The sequence below is a fragment of the Ambystoma mexicanum genome, chromosome 2q (assembly GCF_040938575.1).
Source record: "Ambystoma mexicanum isolate Mex_15411 chromosome 2q, UKY_AmexF1_1, whole genome shotgun sequence".
Taxonomy (NCBI): domain Eukaryota; kingdom Metazoa; phylum Chordata; class Amphibia; order Caudata; family Ambystomatidae; genus Ambystoma; species Ambystoma mexicanum.
The window spans coordinates 1,147,925,091-1,147,944,934 of NC_090924.1; the positions used below are offsets into that span (position 1 = coordinate 1,147,925,091).

The 19,844-nt window shown below is 57.1% G+C and overlaps 1 protein-coding gene across 3 annotated transcripts in view; it reads left to right on the top strand.

The window, feature by feature from the left end:
* COL28A1 (collagen type XXVIII alpha 1 chain) overlaps positions 1–19,844 on the top strand; it is a 1,696,952-nt gene that overhangs the window by 1,540,924 nt on the left and 136,184 nt on the right. For all 3 annotated transcript variants that reach the window (XM_069648530.1, XM_069648529.1, XM_069648528.1), the window contains exons 34-35: positions 18,688–18,865; positions 19,529–19,704. In XM_069648530.1, coding sequence (XP_069504631.1) covers positions 18,688–18,865; positions 19,529–19,701 — 351 coding nt within the window. In that variant the 3' untranslated portion in view covers positions 19,702–19,704. The remainder of the gene's footprint in view (positions 1–18,687; positions 18,866–19,528; positions 19,705–19,844) is intronic.

The window sequence follows — 19,844 nt, forward strand, 5'->3', positions numbered from 1 at the left end:
TTGCAGAAAAATTCAGAGCGACCGAAATACTTAGTTTGGTGAGGATCCGTCCAGGGAGAGCGAAGTTATAAGCCGCCCAAAAAGTGCTCTTCCTATGGAAACAGCAACTTAACCATAACTACATGGCCACTACCGTGGCCATGTAATAACTTTTTGCAAAGTTTGGTGAGGATTCGTCCGGGGGGCAAAGTTATAGGGGGGTCCCAAAACTTGTTTTTTTCCCATAGACTGAATGGGAAAACATTTTTGCTCGCGCCTACAGCCCAAACCGCTGACGGATTTTCACCAAATTTGGACCAGGAGCAGCGGCTTGGTCCTGGAAGCGTGCTTTTGCAAATTTGGTGAAAATCCGTCCAGTAGTTTTTTTTTTAAATGACCAAAAAGTAGGTCAGAAAAAATGTGTGATATCTGTGTTCGCTTCGCGGACACACTTCCCTGTTCGCTCCGCGGACAGGACAGTGATTGGGCAAGCAGCTTGCGTGATGTCCGCGGACATCTGACGTGCTTTTCTATTGGCTGCCGTGAAGCGTGCAGTGCATCTATTTTCAGAGACGCCCGCCATCTTTGTTTATCGGAGCGGGATCTGCTGTCTGCACAGTGTAGATGTGGGCTGCATCGGCCACGAAAAGGCGGTGAAGCACAGGCCCTCGTGTCTCTCTCTTGTTCCCCCCACCCCCTGCTCATGGCCCGTGTCTCCCATGTCCCCGCCCTCGCTGATTCTCTGTGTGTTCCTCCCACCCCCACTCATGCTCCGTTTCTCTTTCCCATTCCCCCCGCTCATGTCCCGTGTCTCCACCCTTCCCCCCATCGCCCACTCATGCCCCGTGTCTCTCTACTGTTCCCCCCACCCCCCGCTCATGCCCCGTGTGTCTCTCCCCTTCCCTCCACCCCCCGCTCATGCCCCGTGTGTCTCTCCCCTTCCCCCCCACCCCCGCTCATACCCGTGTGTCTCTCCCCTTCCCCCCACCCCCACGCTCATGCCCCGTGTGTCTATTCCCTTCCCCCCACCCCCGCTCATGCCCCGTGTGCCTATCCCCTTACCCCCAACCCCCGCTCATGCCCTGTGTGTCTCTCCCCTTCCCCCCACCCCCACGCTCATGCCCCGTGTGTCTCTCCCCTTCCCCCCACCCCCCGCTCATGCCCTGTGTCTCCCTACTGTTCCCCCCACCCCCTGCTCACCTGCTCATGCCCCGTGTCTCTCTCCCCTTCCCACCCACCCCCCGCTCATGCCCTGTGTCTCCCCACTGTTACCCCCACCCCCTGCTCATGCCCCGTGTGCCTCTCCCCTTCCCCCCACCCCCTGCTCATGCCCTGTGTGTCTATCCCCTTCCCCCCATCCCCCGCTCATGCCCCGTGTGTCTATTCCCTACCCCCTTACCCCCCTGATCATACCCCGTTTCTCCCTATTGTTCCCCCAACCCCCGCTCATGCCCCGTGTCTCTCTCCCCTTCCCCCCCACCCCCCGCTCATGCCCCGTGTGTCTCTCCCCTTCCCCCACCCCCTGCTAATGCCCTGTGTGTCTCTACCCTTCCCCCCACCACCCGCTCATGCCCCGTGTGTCTCTCCCCTTTCCCCACCCCGCTCATGCCCCGTGCGTCTATCCCCTTCCCTCCCACCCCCCACTCTTGTCCCGTGTGTCTATCCCCTTCCCCCACCCCCCGCTCATACCCCGTGTCTCTCTCCTCTTCCCCCTACCCCCTGCTCATGCCCCGTGTGTCTCTCCCCTTCCCCCCACCCCCAGCTCATGCCCCATGCCTCCCTACTGTTCCCCCACCCCCTGCTCATGCCCCGTGTTTCTCTCTCCTTCTCCCTCACCCCCCACTCATGCCCAGTGTCTCCCTACTGTTCCCCCCACCCCCTGCACATGCCCCGTGTGTCTCTCCCCTTCCTCCCACCCCCCGCTCATGCCCCGTGTATCTATCGCCTTCCCCTCACCCCCCGCTCATGCCCCGTGTGTCTCTCCCCTTCCCCCCACCCCCCGTTCATGCCCCGTGTGTCTATCCCCTTCCCCCACCTCCCCGCTCATCCCCGTGTGTCTCATCCCCTCCCCCACCCCCGCTAATGCCCCAATGCCCCGTGTCTCTACCCTTCCCCCCACACCCCGCTCATGGCCCGTGTTTCTCCCCTTCCCCCCCAACCCCCCGCTCATTCCCCATGCGTCTCTCCCCTTCCCCCCATACCCCACTCATGCCACGTTTGTCTATCCCCTTCCCCCCCACCCCCGCTCATTACCCATGCATCTATCCCCTTCCCCCCACCCCCCGCTCATGCCCTGTGTGTCTCTCCCATTCCCCCCCACCCATCGCTCATGCCCTGTGTGTCTCTCCCCTCCCCCACCCCCGCTAATGCCCCGTGTCTCTACCCTCCCCTCGCAAACCCCGCTCATGCCCCGTGTCTCTCTCCCCTTCCCCCCACCCCCTGCTCATGCCCAGTGTGTCTATCCCCTTAACCCCCAACCACCCTCATGCCCTGTGTGTCTATGCCCTTCCCCCCACCCCCCGCTCATGCCCCGTGTCTCTCTCCCCTTCCCCCAGCCCCTGCTCATGCCCCGTGTGTCTCTCCCCTTTCCCCCACCCCCCGCTCATGCCCCGTGTCTCCCTACTGTTCCCCCCACCCCCTGATCATGCACCGTGTATCTCTCCCCTTCCCCCCACCCCCCGCTCATGCCCCGTGTCTCCCTACTGTTCCCCCCACCCCCTGCTCATGCACCGTGTATCTCTCCCCTTCCCCCCACCCCCCGCTCATGCCCCGTGTCTCCCTACTGATCCCCCCACCCCCTGCTCATGCACCGTGTATCTCTCCCCTTCCCCCCACCCCCGCTCATGCCCCGTGTCTCCCTACTGTTCCCCCCACCCCCTGTTCATGCCCCGTGTGTCTCTCCCCTTCCCCCCACCCCCCACTCATGCCCCGTGTCTCTCTCCCCTTCTCCCCACCCCCCGCTCATGCCCAGTGTGTCTATCCCCTTAACCCCCAACCACCCTCATGCCCTTTGTGTCTATGCCCTTCCCCCCACCCCCCGCTCATGCCCCGTGTCTCTCTCCCCTTCCCCCAGCCCCTGCTCATGCCCCGTGTGTCTCTCCCCTTTCCCCCACCCCCCGCTCATGCCCCGTGTCTCCCTACTGTTCCCCCCACCCCCTACTCATGCCCCGTGTATCTCTCCCCTTCGCCCCACCCCCCACTCATGCCCCATGTCTCCCTACTGTTCCCCCCACCCCCTGCTCATGCCCCGTGTGTCTCTCCCCTCCCCCCAACCCCCCACTCATGCCCTGTGTATCTATCCCCTTCCCCTCACCCCCCGCTCATGCCCCGTATGTCTCTCCCCTTCCCCCCACCCCCCGTTCATGCACCGTGTGTCTATCCCCTTCCCCCTCACCCCCGCTCATACCCCGTGTGTCTCTCCCCTTCCCCCCACCCCCCGCTCATGCCCCGTGTGTCTATCCCCTTCCCCCACCCCCCGCTCATACCCCGTGTCTCTTTCCCCTTCCCGCCACTCCCCGCTCATGCCTCGTGTCTCCCTACGGTTCCCCCCACCCCCCGCTCATGCCCGTGTGTCTCTCCCCTTCCCCCCACCCCCGCTCATGCCCCGTGTGTCTCCCCTGTTACCCCCCAACCCCCGCTCATGCCCCGTGGCTCCCTTGTGTTACCCCCCACCCCCCGCTCATGACCTGTCACCCCTGTTACCCCCCACCCCCCGCTCATGCCCCGTGTCTCCCTTGTGTTATCCCCCACCCCCAGCTCATGCACCGTGTCTCCCTTGTGTTACCCTCCCACCACCCGCTCATGCCCCGTGTCTCCCTTGTGTTACCCCCCACCCCCGCTCATGCCCCGTGTCTCCCTCGTATTACCCCCATCCCCCGCTCATGTCCCATGTCTCCCTTGTGTTACCCCCAACCATGCCCTGTCTCCCTTGTGTTACCCCCCACCCCCCTTTCATGCCCCGTGTCTCTCCCCTTCCCCCCACCCCCCGCTCATGCCCCGTGTTTCTCTCCCCTTCCCCCCGCTCATGCCCGTGTTTCTCTCCCCTTCCCCACACCCCCCGCTCATGCCCCGTGTTTCTCTCCCCTTCCCCCCACCCCCCGCTCATGCCTGTGTTTATCTCCCCTTCCCCCACCCCCCTGCTCATACCCCGTGTCTCCCTACTGTTCCCCCAACCCCTGCTCATGCCCCGTGTCTCTCTCCCCTTCCCCCCCACCCCCAGCTCATGCCCCGTGTGTCTCTCCCCTTCCCCCCACCCCCCATTAATGCCCCGTGTGTCTCTACGCTTCCCCCCACCCCCCGCTCATGCCCTGTGTGTCTCTCCCCTTCCCCCCCAACCTCCCGCTCATGTCCCGTATGTCTCTCCCCTTTCCCCACCCCCCGCTCATGCCCCGTGTGCCTATCCCCTTCCCCCCCACCCCCCGCTCATGTCCCGTGTGTCTATCCCCTTCCCCCCACCCCCCGCTCATGCCCCGTGTCTCTCTCCCTTTCCCCCCCACCCCCTGCTCATGCCCCGTGTGTCTCTCCCCTTCCCCCCACCCCCAGCTCATGCCCCATGTCTCCCTACTGTTCCCCCACCCCCTGCTCATGCCCCGTGTTTCGCTCCCCATCCCCCCCACCCTCCACTCATGCCCAGTGTCTCCCTACTGTTCCCCCCACCCCCTGCTCATGCCCTGTGTGTCTCTCCCCTTCCCCCCACCCCCCGCTCATGCCCCGTGTATCTATCCCCTTCCCCTCACCCCCGCTCATGCCCCGTGTGTCTCTCCCCTTCCCCCCACCCCCGTTCAAGCCCCATGTGTCTATCCCCTTCCCCCTACCCCCCGCTCATACCTGTGTCTCTCTCGCTTCCCCCCCACCCCCTGCTCATGCCCCGTGTCTCCCTACTGTTCCCCGCACCCCCCGCTCATGTTCGTGTGTCTCTCCCCTTCCCCCCCACCCCCCGTTCATGCCCCGTGTGTCTCCCCTGTTACCCCCCACCCCCCGCTCATGCCCCGTGTCTCGCTAGTATTACCCCCCACCCCCCGCTCATGCCCCGTGTCTCATTTGTGTTACCCCCTACCCCCAGCTCATGCCCCGTGTCTCCCTTGTGTTACCCCCCCACCCCCGCTCATGCCCCATGTCTCCCTCGTATATTACCCCATCCCCCGCTCATGCCCCGTGTCTCCCTCGTGTTACCCCCACCCATGCCCTGTCTCCCTTGTGTTCCCCCCACCCCCCGCTCATGCCCCGTGTCTCTTCCCTTCCCCCACCCCCCGCTCATGTCCTGTGTTTCTCTACCCTTCCCCCCACCCCCCGCTCATGCCCCGTGTCTCCCTCGTGTTACCCCCACCCATGCCCGGTCTCCCTTGTGTTCCCCCACCCCCCGCTCATGCCCCGTGTCTCTTCCCTTCCCCCACCCCCCACTCATGCCCTGTGTTTCTCTCCCCTTCCCCCCCACGCCCCGCTCATGCCCCGTGTGTCTCATCCCCTCCCCCCGCTAATGCCCCAATGCCCCGTGTCTCTACCCTTCCCCCCACCCCCCGCTCATGGCCCGTGTCTCTCCCCTTCCCCCCCAACCCCCCGCGTGTCTCTCCCCTTCCCCCCACCCCCCGCTCATGCCCCGTGTGTCTATCCCCTTCCCCCCACCCCCTGCTCATTACCCGTGTGTTTAGCCCCTTCCCCCCACCCCCCGCTCATGCCCCGTGTCTCTCTCTACTTCTCCCCACCCCCCGCTCATGCCCCGTGTGTCTCTCCCATTCCCCCCCACCCCCCGCTCATGCCCTGTGTCTCTCCCCTCCCCCACCCCCCGCTAATGCCCCGTGTCTCTACCCTCCCCCCACGCCCCCTGCTCATGCCCCGTGTGTCTCTCCACTTACCCCCCACCCCCCGCTCATGGTCCGTGTCTCTCTCCCCTTCCCCCCACCCCCCGCTCATGCCCCGTGTCTCCCTACTGTTCCCCCACCCCCTGCTCATGCCCCGTGTCTCTCTCCCCTTCCCCCCACCCCCCGCTCATGCCCCGTGTCTCCCTACTGTTCCCCCCACCCCCTGCTCATGCCCCGTGTGTCTCTCCCCTTCCCCCCACCCCCCACTCATGCCCCGTGTATCTATCCCCTTCCCCTCACCCCCGCTCATGCCCCGTGTGTCTCTCCCCTTCCCCCCACCCCCCGTTCATGCCCCGTGTGTCTATCCCCTTCTCCCCCACCCCCCGCTCATACCCTGTGTGTCTCTCCCCTTCCGTCCACCCCCGCTCATGCCCCGTGTGTCTATCCCTTCCCCCCACCCCTGCTCATACCCTGTGTCTCTCTCCCCTTCCCCCCACTCCCCGCTCATGCCCCGTATCTCCCTACTGTTCCGCCCACCCCCCGCTCAAGCCCGTGTGTCTCTCCCCTTCCCCCCACCCCCGCTCATGCCCCGTGTCTCCCTTGTGTTACCCCCCACCCCCGCTCATGACCTGTCTCCCCTGTTACCCCCCACCCCCGCTCATGCCCCGTGTCTCCCTTGTGTTACCCCCACCCCCAGCTCATGCCCCGTGTCTCCCTTGTGTTACCCCCCACTCATGCCCCGTGTCTCCCTTGTGTTACCCCCCACCCCCGCTCATGCCCCGTGTCTCCCTCGTATTACCCCCCATCCCCCGCTCATGCCCTGTGTCTCCCTTCTGTTACCCCCCACCCATGCCCTGTCTCCCTTGTGTTACCCCCACCCCCGCTCATGCCCCGTGTCTCTTCCCTTCTCCCCTTACCCCCCGCTCATGCCCTGTGTTTCTCTCCCCTTCGCTCCACCCCCGCTCATGCCCCGTGTTTCTCTCCCCTTACCCCCCACCCCTCCGCTCATGCCCCGTGTGTCTCTCCCCTTCCCCTCCACCCCCCCCCCGCTCATGTCCTGTGTGTCTCATCCCTCCCCCCACCCCCGCTCATGCCCCGTGTCTCCCTACTGTTCCCCCCACCCCCCTGCTCATGCCCTGTGTATCTCTCCCCTTTCCCCCCACCCCCAGCTCATGCCCCCTGTGGCTCCCCTGTTCCCCCCACCCCCCGCTCATTCCCCGTGTGCCCTGTTCCCTCCACCACCCACTCATGCCCCATGTCTCCCTTGTGTTACCCCCACCTCCAGCTCACGCCCCGTGTCTACCTTGTGTTACCCCCCCACCCCCCGCTCATGCCCCGTGTCTCCCTTGTGTTACCCCCACCCCCCGCTCATGCCCCGTGTCTCCCTCATGATACCCCTACCCTCCCAGTCATGCCCCGTGTCTCCCTTGTGTAACCCCCCACCCCCGCTCATGCCGTGTCTCCCTTGTGTTACTCCCCCACCCCCCGCTCATGCCCCCTGTCTCCCTTTTGTTACCCCCACCCCCCGCTCATGCCCTGTGTCTTCCTCCTTCCCCCCACGCCCCCGCTCATGCCCCGTGTCTCCCCAGTTCCCCCACCCCCGCTCATGCCCCGTGTCTCTCTCCTATTCCCCCCACCCCCGCTCATGCCCCGTGTCTCCCCTGTTCCTCCGACCCCCCGCTCATGCCCCATGTCTCCCCTGTTCCCCTCCCACCCCCGCTCATGCCCTGTGTTTCCCTCATGTACCCCCCACCCCCTGCTCATGCCCTGTGTCTCCTGTTGCCCTCCCCACCCTCCGGTCATGTCCCGTGTCTCCCTCCTGTACGACCACCACCCACACCCCTGCTCATGCCCCATGTTTCCCTCCTGTACCCCCACCCCCCGCTCATGCCCCATGTTTCACTCGGGTTCCCCGCACCCCCCCGCTCATGCCTGTGTTACCCCCCACCCCCGCTCATGCCCTGTGTTTCCCTCGTGTTACCCCCACCCCCTCCCGCTCATGCCCCGTGTCCCCCTCGTGTTCCCCCCACCACCCGCTCATGCCCCGTGTCTCTCTCCTTTCAACCCACCCCACGCTCATGCCCCGTGTGTGCGCCCTGTTCCCCCATCCCCGCTCATGTCCCATGTGCACCCTGTTCCCCCCACCCCCGCTCATGCCCTATGTGCCCTGTTCCCCCACCCCCGCTCATAACCCGTGTCTCCCTCGTGTTCCCCCCACCCCCCGCTCATGCCCCGTGTCTCCCTCATGTACCCCCTCACATCCCGCTCATGCCCCGTGTGTCTCCTGTTGCCCCCACCCCGGATCATGCCCCGTGTCTCCCTCGTGTTCCCCCCATCCCCCGCTCATGCCCTGTGTTTCCTTCGTGTTCCCCGCACCCCCCCGCTCATGCCCCGTGTTACCCCCCACCCATGCCCTGTCTCCGTTGTGTTACCCCCCACCCCCCCCTCATGCCCCATGCCTCCCCTGTGTTACCCCCGGCTCATGCCCCGTGTCTCTCCCCTTCCCCCCACCCCCCGCTCATGCCCCGTGTTTCTCTCCCCTTCCCCCACCCCCCGCTCATGCCCCATGTGTCCTCCCCTTCCCCCCACCATCCGCTCATGCCCCCTGTGTCTCTCCCCTTTCCCCCCACCCCCCGCTCATGCCCCGTGTGGCTCCCCTGTTCCCCCCACCCCCAGCTCATGCCCCGTGTCTACCTTGTGTTACCCCCCCACCCCCGCTCATGCCCCGTGCCTCCCCTGTGTTACCCCCAGCTCATGCCCCGTGTCTCTCCCCTTCCCCCCACCCCCCGCTCATGCCCTGTGTTTCTCTCCCCTTCCCCCACCCCCCGCTCATGCCCCATGTGTCCTCCCCTTCCCCCCACCATCCGCTCATGCCCCCTGTGTCTCTCCCCTTTCCCCCCACCCCCGCTCATGCCCCGTGTGGCTCCCCTGTTCCCCAACCCCCAGCTCATGCCCCGTGTCTACCTTGTTACCCCCCACCCCCGCTCCTGCCCCGTGTCTCCCTTGTGTTACCCCCACCCCCCGCTCATGCCCCGTGTCTCCCTCGTGATACCCCCACCCCCGGTCATGCCACATGTCTCCCTTGTGTAACCCCCCACCTCCGCTCATGCCGTGTCTCCCTTGTATTACTCCCCCACCCCCAGCTCATGCCCCCTGTCTCCCTTTTGTTACCCCCCACCCCCTGCTCATGCCCTGTGTCTTCCTCCTTTCCCCCCACCCCCCTGCTCATGCCCCGTGTCTCCCCAGTTCCCCCACCCCCGCTCATGCCCCGTATCTCTCTCCTATTCCCCCCACCCCCGCTCATGCCCTGTGTCTCCCCTGTTCCTCCGACTCCCCGCTCATGCCCCATGTCTCCCCTGTTCCCCTCCCACCCCCCGCTCATGCCCTGTGTTTCCCTCATGTACCCCCCACCCCCCGCTCATGCCCTGTGTCTCCTGTTGCCCCCCACCCTCCGGTCATGTCCCGTGTCTCCCTCCTGTACCCCTACCCCCCACACCCCTGCTCATGCCCCATGTTTCCCTCCTGTACCCCCACCCCCCGCTCATGCCCCATGTTTCACTCGTGTTCCCCGCACCCACCGCTCATGCCCGTGTTACCCCCCACCCCCCGCTCATGCCCCGTGTTTCCCTCCTGTCACCCCACCCCCTCCCGCTCATGCCCCGTGTCCCCCTCGTGTTCCCCCCACCACCCGCTCATGCCCCGTGTCTCTCTCCTTTCAACCCACCCCACGCTCATGCCCCGTGTGTGCGCCCTGTTCCCCCATCCCCGCTCATGCCCCATGTGCGCCCTGTTACCCCTACCCCTCGCTCATGCCCTATGTGCCCTGATCCCCCCACCCCGCTCATAACCCGTGTCTCCCTCGTGTTCCTCCCACCCCCCGCTCATGCCCCGTGTCTCCCCCATGTACTCCCTCACATCCTGCTCATGCCCCGTGTGTCTCCTGTTGCCCCCACCCCCGATCATGCCCCGTGTCTCCCTCGTGTTCCCCCATCCCCCGCTCATGCCCTGTGTTTCCTTCGTGTTCCCCGCACCCCCTCGCTCATGCCCCGTGTTACCCCCACCCCCCACCCATGCCCTGTCTCCCTTGTGTTACCCCCCACCCCCCGCTCATGCCCCGTGCCTCCCCTGTATTACCCCCCGCTCATGCCCCGTGTCTCTCCCCTTCCCCCCACCTCCCGCTCATGCCCCATGTGTCCTCCCCTTCCCCCCACCATCCGCTCATACCCGGTGTGTCTCTCCCCTTTCCCCCCACCCCCCGCTCATGCCCTGTGTGTCTCTCCCCTCCCCCCGCCCCCCGCTCATGCCCCATGTGCCCTGTTCCCCCCAGCCCCCGCTCATGCCCCGTGTCTCCCTTGTGTTACCCCCCTGCCCGCTCATGCCCCGTGTCTCCCTTGTGTTACCCCCACCACCCGGTCATGCCCCGTGTCTCCCTTGTGTTACCCCCCCACCCCCCGCTCATGCCGTGTCTCCCTTGTGTTACCCCCACCCCATGCTCATGCCGTGTCTCCCTTGTGTTACCCCCCACCCCCGCTCATGCCCCATGTCTCCCTTGTGTTACCCCCCACCCCCCGCTCATGCCCCGTGTCTCCCTCCTTTCCCCCACCCCCTGCTCATGCCCCGTGTCTCCCTTGTGTTACCCCCCACCCCCACTCATGCCCCGTGTTTCCCCTGTTCCCCCCACCCCCGCTCATACCCCGTGTCTCTCTCCTATTCCCCCCACCCCCCACTCATGCCCCATGTCTCCCCTGTCCCCCCCACCCCTGCTCATGCCCCATGTCTCCCCTGTTCCCCCCCGCCCCCTGCTCATGCCCCTTGTTTCCCTTGTGTACCCCCACCCCCCGCTCATGCCCCGTGTCTCCTGTTGCCCCCCCACCCTCCGGTCATGTCCCGTGTCTCCCTCCTGTACCCCCACCCCCCACACCCCTGCTCATGCCCCATGTTTCCTTCCTGTACCCCCACCCCGGCTCATGCCCCGTGTTTCCCTCGTGTTCCCCGCACCCCCCGCTCATGCCCGTGTTACCCCCCCACCCCCCGCTCATGCCCTGTGTTTCCCTTGTGTTGACCCCCACCCCCGATCATGCCCCGTGTCTCCCTCATGTACCCCCTCACCCCCCGCTCATGCCCCGTGTGTCTCCTGTTGCCCCCACCCCCGATCATGACCCGTGTCTCCCTCGTGTTTCCCCACCCCCCGCTCATGCCCTGTGTTTCCCTCGTGTTCCCTGCACCCCCTGCTCATGCTCCGTGTTACCACCCACCCCCCGCTCATGCCCCGTGTCTCCCTCGTGTTACCCCACACCCCCGCTCATGCCCCGTGTCTCCCTTGTGTTCCCCCACACCCTGCTCATGCCCCGTGTCTCCTGTTGCCCCCACCCCCCGCTCATGCCCCATGTCCCCCTCGTGTTCCCCCCAACCCCGCTCATGCCTCGTGTTTCCCTTGTGTTACCCCCCTCCCGCTCATGCCCTGTGTCCCCCTCGGTTTCCCCCCACCACCCGCTCATGCCCTGTGTCTCTCTCCTTTCCCCCCTCCCACCGCTCATGCCCCGTGTGTGCGCCCTGTTCCACCATCCCCGCTCATGCCCATGTGCGCCCTGTTCCCCCCACCCCTCTCATGCCCCATGTGCCCTGTGCCCCCACCCCCGTTCATGCCCCGTGTCTCCCTCGTGTTCCCCCCAGTCCCCGCTCATGCCCCCTGTCTCCCTCGTGTATCCCCTCACCCCCGCTCATGCCCCATGTGTCTCCTGTTGCCTCCACCCCCCGATCATGCCCCGTGTCTCCCTCGTGTTCCCCCACCCCCCGCTCATGCCCTGTGTCTCCATCGTGTACCCTCTCACCCCCCGCTCATGCCCCGTGTGTCTCCTGTTGCCCCCACCCCCCGCTCATGCCCCGTGTCTCCCTTGTGTTCCCCCCACCCCCGCTCATGCCCCTTGTCTCTCTCCTTTCCCCCCCACCCCTGCTCATGCCCCGTGTGTGCCCTATTCCCCCACCCCCTGCTCATGCCCCGTCCCCCCACCCCCACTCATGCCCCAGGTGTGCCCTATTCCCCCACCTGCTCATGCCCCGTGTGTGCCCTGTTCCCCCCACCCCCGCTCATGCCCCGTGTGTGCCCTGTTCCCCCAACCCCCGCTCATAACCCGTGTCTCCCCTGTTCCCCCCACCCCGCGCTCTTGCCCCATGTCTCCATCATGTTCTTCCCCACCCCCCGCTCATACCCCGTGTCTCCCTCGTGTTCCTCCCCACCCCCCGCTCATACCCTGTGTCTCCCTCGTGTTGCTCCCCATCCCCCGCCCCGTGTCTCCCCGTTCCCCCACCCGCTGCTCATGCACCGTGTCTCTCTCGTGTTCCCCCCACCCCCGCTCATGCCCTGTGTTTCCTTCCTTTTCTCCCCCACCCCCTGCTCATGCCCCGTTTGTGCCCTGTTCCCTCTCACCCCCCGCTCATGCCCATGTGTCTCCCCTGTTCCCCCCCACCCCCCGCTCATGCCCTGTTGAGTTCTCTTTATACACCCCGCCTTCCCTTTCCATGGTGGCCATCTTGGTAAAAGATTTTCCTTCCTACACCGGGACGCCACAGGCATCCCGGTGTAGGAAGGAAAATCTTTTTTTTTTACCACCCGGGGTTCCCACTTTGAGGACCTAAGATGCTAGTGGTCTTCATCTATTGAAAAGGATGTTATGGTGATGTTGCACTAATAAAAACCTATAAAATTCAGTAAAAAAAAGTGTTACAGGGACGTTATGGTTAAGTTGCACTAATAAAAACCTATGAAATTCAATGAAAAAACTTTGTTAAAGGGACGTCATGGTTATGTGGCGCTACTAAAAACATATGAAATTCAGTGAAAAAACTTTGTCAAAGGGACGTTATGGTTCCAAGTAAAACCGAAAAATCCTTGAAATTTGCAAGTTATGGTAAGCTAAGCAACCATAACTCACGCCACCACTGTGCACTGCTAAGACTAACACCCAGGACATCAAAGATGACATCACAAATGTCATTGATGACATCACCGATGACATCACATGTCTGGCTTACTCTTTTTTCTTTTGCTGACATATCTAGGCCACATGGTTTTCTTCAGTAACAGTCAGAAACTAAACATTTTATTTTATTTGTAGACGTATCCTTCAAGTAGGTTCTTACAGTAATTCCCTTTGAGTCCAGTCACATCATATGAAAGATATACATACGGGAAGACACAAGCTTGAAAGACAGCAATCCTTTTTGTGCATAAAGATAATCAATAGACTTATGAGCACTTTCTGATAGTTCTGTTTTTTTTTTTTAATGGCTGTACTTTCCCTGTATATGGTCATATTTGTATACATTGTACTCGCACTACTTTTCTTAGGGTCCAATCACATCAAGTGATACATATACATAGGGTAAATAGCAGCTTTGAAACAGAGCAATAATTTATTTGCATGAAAATAATCAGTTAAGTTATTAATTGTTTTTGCTACTACTTGTGTTTTTTTGCTAACTTCACTTTGCCTGTATATACCCATATTGGTATGTGTTCTTGTGTCTTTGTGTTTTGTCTATAGTAATGCAATTATGTAATACATGTGTTTTATTAGCTATTTATTACATATTTCACAGTACATAAAAATCTATTAAGAAAGCAATGATCATTTCATTATTCAACATACGAATATTATACCTTCATCTTGTACGCTGCACACAATGTTATGTTTCTGTATGAGTAGCTTAGTATACTAGATAGAAATGCCCATAATAGAATGCTATTTATATCAATGCATCGTTCAATGCACTAATTAGGGTATGATATTTATTGCAATGATCCTCGACACTTGTTTCGCAACATTATAATAAGAATCCCTTGTACACATATTTCATGAAAAGTACATACACATGTGATGTCATCAGTGATGTCATCAATGACATTTGTGATGTCATCTTTGATGTCCTGGGTGTTAGTCTTAGCAGTGCACGGTGGTGGCGCGAGTTATGGTTGCTTAGCTTACCATAACTGGCGAATTTCAAGGGTTTTTCGGTTTTACTTGGAACCATAACGTCCCTTTGACAACGTTTTTTCACTGGATTTCATAGATTTTTAGTAGCGCAACTTAACCATAACATCCCTTTAAGAAAAAATGTTCACTGAATATATATATATATATATATATATATATATATATATACACACACACACACACAAACACACACACATATTACAGGGCCTCGGTAGCAGCCCTGTAGTTATGGTTAAATTGCTCAAGAAGCTTTTTGGCTGGCTTATTGCTTTGCCCCCCGCCCCCGGACAAATCCTCACCAAACTTTGCAAAACAAGTATGTGGCACCCTCGGAATGAGCTTGGTGTGGTTTCGTCAAAGGGGGTCAAAGTTATAGGGGGGGCCCAAAATGGGTGTAACTCCACATAGACACAATGGAAAAATAATTGTTCTCATGCCTACAGCCCAAACCGCTGGACAGATTTTCACAGAATTTGTGCCAGGTGCGGGAGCTTGGTGCTGAAAGCATGCTTTTGTAAATTTGGTGTAAATCTGTGCAGTAGTTTTTAAAAATTCTGCCAAAAAGTAGGTCCCAAAAAATGTGTGATATCTGGGTCCAGTCCATGGACTCACTTCCTGATTCGGTCCGCGGACACCCTCCTGGACCAATCAGGGGCCGACGTGATGTGATTGAAACGGTCACCATGTTGGATCTGCAGAGAGCCGCTGGTGTCCATGGATAGCGCAGTGGGGAAAAATCTGGGAAACATATTTGGGGTTATTTGGTGGCTGAAAAGGGGGCTCGAAAGGGTCGGTGGAATAAAGATGAGATGGGATTGCTTTCTAGGTGAAAAAAGTGGGTGCGGGTGCCGCTCAGTCCATGGACACTGAGGTAGCCCGCCGAGAGTGCTATGGGCGAACAGTTTGGAAAACACATTTGGGGTTATTGGATGGCTGAAAGAGGGCATGTTGTTTTTATAGGTGAGACCGAGGTCAATTTTGGTGTCCGCTGACATCATTTCAATTGCAGGGGGTTCAGGGAGAGTTTTATTATTTGAAGGTGTATTGTATGTACTTGTTATATGATTTAATTATTTTGTGGTGGTTGGGGACAGTATTCAGATTCTTGGGGGATAGTAATATGTGATATAGTAATATGTGTAATGTAATTATAGCTAATGTAGTGGGAGTATACAGTATTTGTAATATGGGGGAATTATATAATTGAACTGTATATGGTATTTATAATTGTAGTACAATTGATAATAGTGCTTATGGAATATGTATTTGTTTACACTTGGTATGTTTATTGAGTTGTAAACAGTATTAAAGCTGGAATCTGTTTCTTTTTCTCTGAGAACAAAATAGAATCATTTGTTTAGCAGGATAGTTGGAAAGCTTTAATTGCAGCATTGGGGATGAAAGATTACATTTGGCTGGATAGAATCGAGGCGTTGTTTTGGCACAAAATTGTAGGCCTGCCGTCCCCCACCTCAATGGAATACCTGCGCATTAAATTTGGTCTATTTGCTATGGGGGCTCTCTAGCTGTGACGAGGCGGGGCCTCATATACATTAAGGCCAGAATAAATTCGAGCTCAACTTTACAATGAGTGCTTATAGTGCTTATAATGCTTACACTAGTATTTTAGTTGGACTTTAGTTTTTATAGATGGCAAACTTGTTTGTTCTGCTGCATTGTTTAATTAAATCAGAGTACATCCATATATCCATCCTTGCCATGGCATTTCAACCTATCTCTATGTCATCTGTGCCTTACTTCCACTTTCCATTTGATACATGATTTTACAGATGACCCATGACAGGTGACCCAGCCTGGTAAATCTGAACCAAGAATTCCTCCCACAAACTGCATAAGAACCTGGGATGCACCCTTAGCTCAGACCTTACAGTCTCCGCACGTCAACGCCATCTCCAACCACTTTCACTTTTGCATTCTCAGGCGAATCTTCCCCTATTTCTCCTACCCTCACAGAAACTCTACAATCCTGGTCATCATCCTCTCTCGGATAGATTACGCCAACTCACTCTACCTAGGTACCTCTGCCTTTCAGCTCAGCAAACTCCAACAGTCTCGAAACTCTGCAGAAAGACGCCTCCTTGCCCTCTCCCCACGAGAATACATATCCCCTGCACTGAGGGTGCTCTACTGGCTGCCAATCAGTCAACAGGCCCCTTTCAAAGCTATGTGAATCAGCCACCGAACCCGCCAAGAGAAAGGCCCTGCATTCCTCCAAAACAAACCCTCTCGCTATCAACCCACCAGAAACCTCAGATCTGGCTCTGCACACCTCTTGGTGGTTCCCCCTTTCAACTACACCCGACTAGGAGGATCCACCTTCTCTGTTCAACTACTGACAATCTGGAACCCCCACCCTTTGAACTTCTGCCACCTAAAAGACCGCCAACCCCCATTCAGGAAGGCCCTTAAGACTTTGCTTTTCCCTCCTGTAACCCGACTTTCCCCCTCCCGCTCATGCCTACATGAAGATACCTAGGCCAGGACTTCATACCCGCCAGCCCAGATCGATCATGATTTTCATGACTGGAGGACTCCCGCCTGGCTTCAGTGATCTGCCCACAGACTAAACAAGCACCCACAAGCTGGACCCCTCTCCCTTCCAACCTCTGCCTCATAGAGGATTGCCTCGCCTTCAGGAAGGCCCTTAAAATGTGGCCTTCCCACCTGCATCCTGAACTTTCCCCATCCCATTCACGCATAGGCCAGATCTCCACAACCGCCCACCCAGTTCAATTCATGTTTGTGACTGGATCATTCACGCTTTGGTGACCTGCTCAGGACAGCCTGCCTGAGCAGATGGTTGGAGCCTGATGCAAAGGACAGCTCCTGGGTCAGCTCCTTGGTCACTGTCTGGCCCCTGAATAGAGTCCCGTGAACACAGAGCACTCGCTGTCAGTGGCTCCCCCAGGATGATCTACCCAGGCTCTCCTGCCGGGGCAACCAGCCGGGGGATGGGGAGGTTATCAGGGACATCTCCCATCCTCAGCCTGCCTTTTTCACCTGTTGGATGCCCCAGCCAGGCCTCAAAACCAATCAACAGCAACTGCCAGGTTAGAGACAACGCCCTAACTCTCATTGCCAGTGGTTGCATTCAGCCAATCGACCGTTAAGGTGTATGCACTGTGTTCCTTCTAGTTGATTGTCATAGCGCAACCAGGTATCAACACCAGGTGACTGCAGTATGCATCCAGGCTTGAATCCAGCTGCATGAAGAATACAGCCACGGCATTGATTCTAGGTACCTTTGTAAAGTAGCCATCACTTTATTCCAGGCCTCTGCGGATTGCAGAATGCAGTCATGCTTGAATCTAGGTGAATGAGGAATACAGCCAGTGTATTGATCATCGGTACTTGTGTAGAGTAGCCATCACTCTATTCCAGGTCCTTGCGGAATGCAGCCACTATATTCATTTCAAGGTGAACTTAGAATGCAGCCATTGCACTTAATATAGCTAAACACAGAATACATTCAGAATACTCTAGTGAATCTAAGTGAAATGAAGAATCTAGCATGGATACTGAATCTAAACCAAATGGAGAATGTTAACCAAGGTTTGAATCTGAAGAACGTGGAGTGCAGTCAGGTGTTGAATCGTGAAGAATGTTGATGGCAATCTTTGCACTGATCCTAGGAACATGTAGAATTCAACCTCTAGACTATAGTAAGCTGACTAGAGTACAGCCATCATATTCATCCTGGGGCACTGCACAATGCAGTCAACCCCTCACTCTCCATGCATAGGGAAACTAGCCAAAGGCACGGCCTCAGACCCGCACGCACCTGCCCTCATACACGGCATTAAGACACTTTGCTTAACACATTTGCCATAAGAATGCAGCTACCATTCACAAGAAGTATTCGATAAGCAGCTGCACAGATAATTGTTCTCCCGCACGTGCATACCCTTCTAGACTACTTAGCTCCACCCATCCACATACCAGCCCTCATATGATCAAACTGGCCAATATGCACAAACGCATAGTAGCACTTCCTCGAATTACTTCCCATATCCGGCCTACGGTACCCCGCAGGGCATTAAATCCACAGCGCGTTTTGACCATACTAGTGGTGAAAGGCGCTATACAAATGACGCATTACATAAGGAACCCCTGAAGGATAGGATAGCTCAGGGGCAACATGCTCGCCTTGGAAGCAAGACGACACAGAGCAGCACAGTTTCGATCCCCGGGTCCGTGGTTAGAAACCTCTGGGTATTAAGCGAGCGCGTTATAAATAACCAATCATATCATACCATATCATGGGACTCATACATGCCGGTTTTGAGAATCCCTAATTAGTAGGGTTTTAGAAAATTAGTTTAGTATTGAAATGGAATGTATGTAAAGTACAGGAATTCCATGAATAGGATGAATTGTCCTGGAATTAAATGAGAATAATGATTCACCTGAAGATTTGCAATAATGTAAAGTAAGAGGAAATGGTAGATCTCTGGTGTATTGAACAAGATGATTGTATTGTTGAATATGAAAGCTGTAAACAGACTTGAGTACACCCAGCCTATATTTCCTGAGGTGTTCTGCTTATGTGGAGTGACAATTCCACTGCACATAGTTGGCTCCATGCACTATTGCTGCTCTCTCCATTTAAGCTGCCTCCATAGTCCTAGGCAGACGAAGGCACCACGCACGGCCAAGAAAATAGTGCTGCTGCATTCTTTTTCCACACACCGGCAGTACTGATAAGATGACCTCGTGAAAGGAGTGGTCTTTTCGTGTGACTTACATGCTGCATCCCCAGCCTTCCCACCGATTGACCAGACCCAAAAATGGAATGACCTAAAATTCAGATCTTAACTTGCACACTTCCGAACTATCAGCACCCAGGTGTACCTTTAAAGTATTTACTACCAGATTTGTTTTTGTGTATTTTGTAGGTGCGCGCACAAGAAGAAAGTCGTGATTCTGAACCGTTTGCAAGGACCAACCACTCTCCATCAATTCTCCCTCCTGTGCCTAGAGCACATGCAGATATCGACACAATGACATTTGGTCCAACTGCTTCAGCTTTACCAGACTTGGACATAGAAGAAACAACTGTTGCGAGTCACAAAGGTACGTGCAAATTAAGGAGTTTTTTAAACACATAATAATATACCTGACGAAGATCGTCAGATAGATAGGTTTCTTGTGGGCATGGGCTCATTGATTCACTGAATGAATACTAAAATTCAGTAAAGGTAGCGAGTACTTGCATATTGTTGTGTCATTCTGAATTTTACTTTATAGATGGGCTTAGAGCCCACTCCAAATTAATATGCCCTGGTGCCTGCCTTTGCAAATCTCCATTTCATTACCCTGTGAACTTCCACCGCCTTCCTACACGATTTACTTTTCCTGTGATGATACTGTCTGCCCTCTACAGTCTCTAGAAGTCCTTTCTTTTCTATTTGTCTCTCTCCCATTTTTTCTCTGATGGAGTTGCAGGCCCCAGATCTTCTGCTGCTTTACTTCCTCTCACTTGGTTATCTCCTAACGTGATTTGGATGTGTTGGTCATCTTACACCTTTATGGAGCTTTTGGTATTCACAGTATCTTTTACTTGTCTTATCATATGTGTGGCAGTGTAAGAGTGACTGGGAGCTATTGTCTATCACATTGTTAGCAGATCACTTGGTCTACTTTCCAAGAGAATCATTGTTATTGTTCCAGCAAAGACTTAAGAAAGGTCTGGAAAACTGTTGATAAGAGCTTCAATTTATGAAATGCTGTTCTTAGATTCCAGATGCTCAGAACCTCTGAAACCTGGACCATGCCGGAATTATGTTGTAAAATGGTATTATGACGAGAAAGCCAATTCATGCGCAAGATTCTGGTATGGCAACTGTAACGGAAACAACAACCAATTTGATTCAGAAAAAGAATGTGTGGGCTGGTGTGTACGACACTAGCAAGTAAGTTAATATCACATATTTTTTGGAATGGAGCATCGTATGCAATGATACCTAACAAAACCATTGGCACTGTTTTTGAGTGACATGTAGTAGCACTCCTGTTTTGGAGTTCCAGTTGACCTGGGTATGCCTTTTCACGG